Source organism: Syngnathus typhle, linkage group LG1, assembly GCF_033458585.1.
Source record: "Syngnathus typhle isolate RoL2023-S1 ecotype Sweden linkage group LG1, RoL_Styp_1.0, whole genome shotgun sequence".
Classification (NCBI taxonomy): domain Eukaryota; kingdom Metazoa; phylum Chordata; class Actinopteri; order Syngnathiformes; family Syngnathidae; genus Syngnathus; species Syngnathus typhle.
The window spans coordinates 26037641-26044020 of record NC_083738.1 but is presented as its reverse complement, the minus strand read 5'-3'; the positions used below and the strand labels follow the sequence as shown (position 1 = coordinate 26044020).

The 6380-nt window shown below is 48.9% G+C and overlaps 1 protein-coding gene and 1 long non-coding RNA gene across 11 annotated transcripts in view; one reads left to right on the top strand and one right to left on the bottom strand.

Annotated features, from left to right (window-relative positions):
• Positions 1-72: 72 nt before the first annotated feature.
• LOC133144419 (uncharacterized) overlaps positions 73-6380 on the bottom strand; it is a 49670-nt gene continuing 43362 nt past the window's right edge. For 4 of the 10 annotated variants that reach the window (XR_009710742.1, XR_009710746.1, XR_009710731.1 and 1 more), the window contains 5 exons: positions 5004-6363; positions 4079-4408; positions 873-2726; positions 725-798; positions 73-647 (listed from right to left, as the gene is read on the bottom strand). This is a non-coding gene — a long non-coding RNA (uncharacterized LOC133144419). The remainder of the gene's footprint in view (positions 648-724; positions 799-872; positions 2727-4078; positions 4409-5003; positions 6364-6380) is intronic. The other 6 variants (XR_009710714.1, XR_009710704.1, XR_009710708.1 and 3 more) reach the window with 6 other exon arrangements.
• dthd1 (death domain containing 1) lies at positions 1814-5232 on the top strand. The gene is made up of 8 exons (XM_061297644.1): positions 1814-1973; positions 2100-2761; positions 2883-3062; positions 3124-3389; positions 3718-3876; positions 4127-4416; positions 4504-4748; positions 4822-5232. The coding sequence occupies exons 1-8, from the start codon at positions 1814-1816 to the stop codon at positions 5230-5232; spliced, it is 2373 nt and encodes a 790-aa protein (XP_061153628.1).

Genomic DNA, 6380 nt, shown 5'->3' with positions numbered 1-6380 from the left:
TGTGTGTGTGTCAGATGGCAAACATCCAGAGGGCAACGACCGCATTGACATTACCCTAGCAACAACTCATAATTGTAGTTTGGCCTTTTATTATGTAAAGTTATGTATTGGTGAATTTACAGACAACAAAGTGACAAATAACGAGCGAGGCAATGTCAGGGTCAAAGCGTTACTACTCATGGCCAAACAATAAGCACATTTTCTAAGTGCTACTTACATCCCACAGCAGCCTTGTGCGCTTCTGTCGGGCACAAACATTGATTTATGCCAGCAGCAGCACGTTTCATAATTAATTTACTCAAAGTGAAAAGAAAGTTCGCCAGACTGCAATCAGTCACTTTATACGCATGCGAGACCTTAATTTATCGGCTTTTCAATTCACGGCTGAAGAAAAACCTTTTGAGACGCATATACTAAAAAAGTCCCTCAAACCAGGGCCGACGACATCTCGGCCAGAGTTTCCGGGTCGATCCCGACGGCGATGGGCTGGCAGCAGCCGACGCAAATGTACCTGAGGACCCACAGGTAGATGATGACCGACAGGACCACGGTCATGGATAGCAGCAACAGGCTGAGGACGGAGTGCTGGCCGGCCCCCAAGAACATGACCAGGGAAGACTGGAGGGAGTCATCAACTGCTTTGTGCGCTGAAAGTGGAAAATGGAGTCAAAAAATAAATGCGATCCAAAACACGGCAGATACAAAGTTTGGTTAGAAGTTTCACCTTTGCTGGAGTGAAGAATCAACAGCAGGCTGAAGACGATCCCAATCACAGCATCCCTCCTCATGGTGGCCTCTCTGGAGGAGAAGACCTCGTAGCGTTAAATAAAACAACACACATGCAAACAACTACGTCACGGGAATTGACTCACAAAAAAGGAGGAGCGGTGTCCAGAACAAGAGCTGATGATTGGATATCGGATCCTCCTTTGCCAGTGTCCGTCGTCTTGGATGCAAGGTGGTTATCATTCAAATAAAAATGAGGTACAAATAAAACTAATTAAAAAGCACTACAGCCTGGCCATGATTTTAGCTCCATTTGTGTGGCACGTCAGTAGGGAGATTTCAGGGACTTCATCGTTTCAGCCAGCTGGAAGGAGGTGGGGGGTGACACCTAAACAAACAAAAAAAAAGATGGCTTTTTGAGCTCGCGAGAAATTGCCTCGAAAAGCGATGATGGTGGCGAGGGAGAAGGGGGGGATGAGTTTGATAATGAGGGGGAGCGGCTCCTACTTGACCGGCAGCGGAGGAACCTTGCTCCCCCTGGTGGTTTTAGAAATAATTAAACTTGCTTCATTGATTTTTAATAAACGGCATTAAATTCTAAAGTCATCCTATGTTTTTGATACGACAAATATCTGTTCCCCCCCACAAATTGGGAATCGATCCATCCAGAAATGATCTGAAGCCGCCATCCTCGCGTCGCGGGCTCGCTGGAGCCTTTCCCAGCCGACTATCTAAATAAAATAATGAGTGTTGAGACCATTGATAGCACGAAGGCACGTAAAACAAGTGACAGAAGAGCAGAAGAAAAGAGACTGGCCGGCGAAGTCTGCTTGTGAATCTGGCCGTGGCATGTCTTTTGTGCGTCCTCGTCACGCCTCCAGGGGTCGCCTTGACAACATGTTTTACAACTGGCAGCCTTTCAAATATCTACTATGGCTGTACACAAGAACCTAAAGAGCCACATTCCCCAAAGAAAGGGAATGCAACAAGTTTGTAAAAAAAAAACATTTTTGCTGCTTGCAGGTTGGACTTCAAAACGGCTCCTGGAAGTTTCGGACCCATTTCTTCTTGCATCTTTCAGATCTTCATGGACGACAAAAAGAGTCGAGAGGACAACGAGGAGAACGAGAGGAGACAAACCGCTTTGGGAGTGCTCAGGCGGTTCAATCTTTTCCATGCAAACAGAATGACTGCATGGAGGGATGCTCTTCGGCAGTGTGTCTGCATTCTCAACAGGAACCCGCCAGGTATGCTTCTTGAGAGGCGGTTTGTACACCACGTATGAAATCAACCTTACGTTCATAAATGAGCTCCTCAGATGTGGCCTTAACTTCTACTACCTATCTAAAATGACCAAATGTCTCCTTTTCCAGACTTAGGTGGTGTTTTACTAAGTCTTCTGGAAGACTTAGAGCAAATTCAGGATCAACTGAGCACAATATGCAACAAAATGGAGGCTGAAATAATCCACCCGAACGCAGAAACATCTGTGGACCTCACAACTCAACACCTCAAAACCGCCGATGAACCGATGGCCACCGAGGCTCGGTCAGAGCACGAAGATGAGCCTGAGGACGGAGATGATCGAGAGCAGCTGTCAAACGGTGACCAAACATTAGCTTCTGCTAACATTACTTGTCACGATGAAGCAGAACTGAAGGTCAAAGGTCAAGAGAGGGACGATGAAGACCTCTTGGACACCGTCTCGGAGAAGACGAACGAAGAATGGATCAGCCAATCGGACATACCAGGCGCCTGCTTCGTCAGAGCACCTTTGGGCGGGGCCAAAGTCGTGCGCTGCGAGGTGGCCGACGCCTTGAGTTGCACGATGGTGACCGGTGCCGAGGAGCTGGTGAGCCGGGTCATCAGACTCCGAGCCGAAAGCGACCTCCACTTCCCTCTGACTTTGGCGTTGTCTTTCCGTGCACGTTACCGTGGCAGCTACAGAACCATCAATGTTAAAGTGGTGGATGGCGAGGGCCGGGTCAGCTACCTCGTACCTGCAACGACAGAGGCCACGTACGGTGGGAAGAGGGTAAAGCACCTAATTTATTTCCCTTCCAACATGGTGGAAGTGTCGTTTCTTCATTGTTGCCCAAAGAAATTGTAAGATATTTTACAAAAATGTGATTTGAATTCTATTTCTTGATGCACAGGGTTCCTTTGCAGAGGTTAAGGTGTACTCCCTTGGCTTGTTCGCTGTGGTTTCCTGTCTCAAACAAGAACATTTTACAGTTCCGAGACGAGGCTTGTCATACAAACTTCCTGTGGACCCTCGTGTCTGCCTCAATTACCTACCAGGGTCCTTCACTGCCCCTGTACTGGTCCAGTACACGGTAAGAGAGACTTGTTTGAAAATCAAACAGTAGTGACACTTTAACTCGTCCCGAACCTCAGATTCAGCCGCTCGACGCAGTTCTCCTGGCTGCCGTCAAGTCAAAAAGCGAAGCCTACCGCCGGGTGGTGTCCACCAGTCCATTACTCTACCTCGCACATCCGTCCTCTCAGACCCTACGAAGGCCTCTCACGGTCACCCTTCCTTGTCCACCAAATCCTGACAAGAGGAAGGACACACGGGAACAAGTGGAGGAGAAGGAACTCTGCCTTCCTCGACTTGCCGCCGTTCCCCCAGTGTGGGATTGGACTTCTTACCAACGGAGGAGGTAAATGTCTCCAGCATAGTTTAATTACATCTCAAGAAGTGGGTATTAGCGGCAACCTTGTCGAGTTGTTTAGAACCTTTTGGCAGACCGGACTTTTTGTTTCATTCTTCTAAGTCCAGCTATGCTACACTGTTCTACGGAGTTCCACAGGGTTCAACCGTGGGGCCCCTCTTGTTTTCATTGTATTTGCTGCCCTTGGGTTCTACCATAAGAAAGCATGTTAGACAGCTTTTTGAATGCAGCTGAGGTTGTTTTTAAAAATGTTCTACAAAGTTGAGTCTGCTCCAAACAGAATGGATCACTTTCAACAATATCGCATTTGTGTCAGGATTTTAGGTTCCTGCACACAGTCCTCTCAAGAGAACCCTGCTGAACCTCTGAGTGTACTGGGCTCCAAGGACCAGCAGTGGAGCGTTCCAGAAGAAGTCCTGATACGGAACCATCAGAACGGTCTGGTGTCATTTGAACTGACGGAGAGCTTTGACAGGTTTGTTGTCTCGCTCGTAAAACTGTAGCTTCAGTTTCTGCATGTGTTTCAACTTCCATGTCAAAGAGATTACAATGTGAAGCGCCACCAAAGAAAAGTAGGTTGTCATCTCAGGTGCTTCAATATGGTCAGGACATCAAGAAGACTGAAGCTAGGCCAGAAATAGTGCTGATGGATCAAATCAATTCTATACAGTCCAAACCTGAAAGTGAAATAGTCGTTCGATTTTTTTTTGTCCCTCCTCCTTCAGACTTCTCGTTGTTCGGCTTCTCTCTCCACTGCAACCTTGCCATCTCATCTCCCTGGCAGAAGATCTGGTGGAGTCAGCCCGCCGCCACCAGGTCACTGTTGTCCTCTGGCGGCATCGGGACGATCCCCGCAGCGTCCTGGTGGCCGCTCTGCCCAGTCGGGAGCTCGGTTGGGAACTGTCTCGACTGCAGGCGAAGACCAACGGTGGTCCCATGGAGACTTCGCCGGAGATCTCCATGGAGGAGGGGGACCAGCTTCTCCTCCATCTTTGTGGAAATGTCTCCTGTGCGGGTAAGACAGATCAACAATCGCTTACAGTTGGAGCAATACTGTCCTTGTGTGAAGAATAACAATAAACGTTATACTACGTCGGAGCAGGAGCTCAGGTGAACGACGTTCTAGACCAGCGGATCACTTTCCACTGCCAGCGCAAGAACGAGCTGCTGCTGCATCTGACCGAAGTGGACCCCTTTGGTAACTACAGCTCCCCTCACTACAAGGGCGCTGTCGTCTTCTACAAGGTCACCAGAGGTCAGGTGGAGCGACCAGAGGACACGCCGGTCCAGACGCAAGTCAAACATCTCGGAAAGCCCGTTTGTACGCTGCCTCTGACTTTGCCGAAGGTATCACGAACTTCAGATGAATTCAAGAGCACTTGATTGCGCTTACGGTTGAACCAGTCTTTGTTTCATGTAGCGAGTTAGAACCATCAGACGACCCGTCACGCCCAAGATAACCCTCTGCGAGCGAAACGGTAATCGACTCTCCACCGTCGACGCATGGCCGAACCCTAACTTTGACATATTTTGGCTAACAGACTCCCTCCCAGACTCGCTGCTCCACTGGCTATCAGGAGAGCTTTCGGAAGACGAGCTCACCCCCTTGGCGATTTCGCTACGTCTTCGCCGCAGCGCCGGCCAGTTGGTGAAGCTTCGAGCCGGGGACAGTCTGCCTGCGCGGGCCTTGGGCATCTTGACCATGTGGAGGAGGGAGCTGCCCGCTTCCCAGCTTCAGTCCAAAGTCCCCCAGTTAGCACAATGCTTGGCTAAGATCGGCCGACCGGATCTGGCCAGAGAACTGCTGCTACGACAGACAGAAGAACCCTAGCTGTTGACATAAAGACGGCGCCTCAGATTATATGCTAGCATTAAACTAATGGATTTGACTAGAACAGTATGGCCTCTACATAGATGTTTAACTCTTGTTTTACGTGTCAGATTTACACTCAACTCCAACTAGAAGTGATAAATAAATAACTTGAAGCAAGCACGCTTTGCCTCTTATTTGGGGAACGGTGCGATCCAGTTAATGGATCCCATGTGATGAACTGTATTCTGTATGACTGTATTCATGTGCTCTGTACTCACCTTGAGTGGCTTGCAATAAGCTACAGTAACCACAAGGGGGCAGTGTTTCACCAGCCTTCTGCGCCTTTTTTCAAACTTTAGGTTCTAACTATTTTGATAATGGACATTGTTTCATAGCACATACAGAAAAGTATAAGCCAAACTGTTGAATTTAAAAAATGAATATTTGACAAAAAGAACCTTACAAATTCCTCGCTTCATGATCTCAAAACAAATCACCACTAGTTAAAGTGTGACAGCTCTCCACATAGAGCGGTAGATGATTCACCAACGCGGCCTTCCGGCGTGTCAGCGCGCCTGGGCTTGAGATGTGACCTTGGTTCAGTCCCATGACACCGAGTCATATTGGTTCTCACCAGCGCTGATGTTTGGCGACAGCCAAATATTTCACACACCATTTTCTGTTGCAACTAATTGATGGGGCGCTAATGATGAGTGGATGAGGGGAGGGGTGAGATGTGTCCTCCATTGGGCTTCACATTCGGTAGCGCTCGGCTAGCTTCAGCACTTTGAGATACAACAAAATCCCAGATAAACGGACGGCGCAACCCCCCCCGCAAAATCGTGGTGGGACTGTCATGTTTTTTTTTAACCCATTTTGTGGGATGCTAAAGGTCTCATGTGAGTGTGCTGGGCATTATTAGTGGCCTATCACTGACACACACATGCACGTACGCACACACCGAGAGTCTCAGTAAATGTCACAGAGGGGGCTCCTACAGCGCCAGGAAAGCGTTTCCTCCCTCAGACGATCTCCCGCTCTACATTATTGAAAAGGCCACACAGCAAGGCACTGTGGGAGCTGCGCGCCGAGTCCGGCAGGGGGTTGGAGAAGGCGGGAACGGAGGACGGATGAGGTGATGAGTTCCCGCTGAGCCAAAGAAAAAA

Excerpts from the sequence above, each read along its gene's own strand:
- dthd1 (XM_061297644.1), top strand. The coding sequence starts at position 1,814 with ATGGACGACAAAAAGAGTCGAGAGGACAACGAGGAGAACGAGAGGAGA. Across the intron at positions 3,063-3,123 it reads CTGTACTGGTCCAGTACACG|ATTCAGCCGCTCGACGCAGT; the intron begins GTAAGAGAGACT and ends CCCGAACCTCAG. Across the intron at positions 3,390-3,717 it reads ACTTCTTACCAACGGAGGAG|GATTTTAGGTTCCTGCACAC; the intron begins GTAAATGTCTCC and ends CATTTGTGTCAG.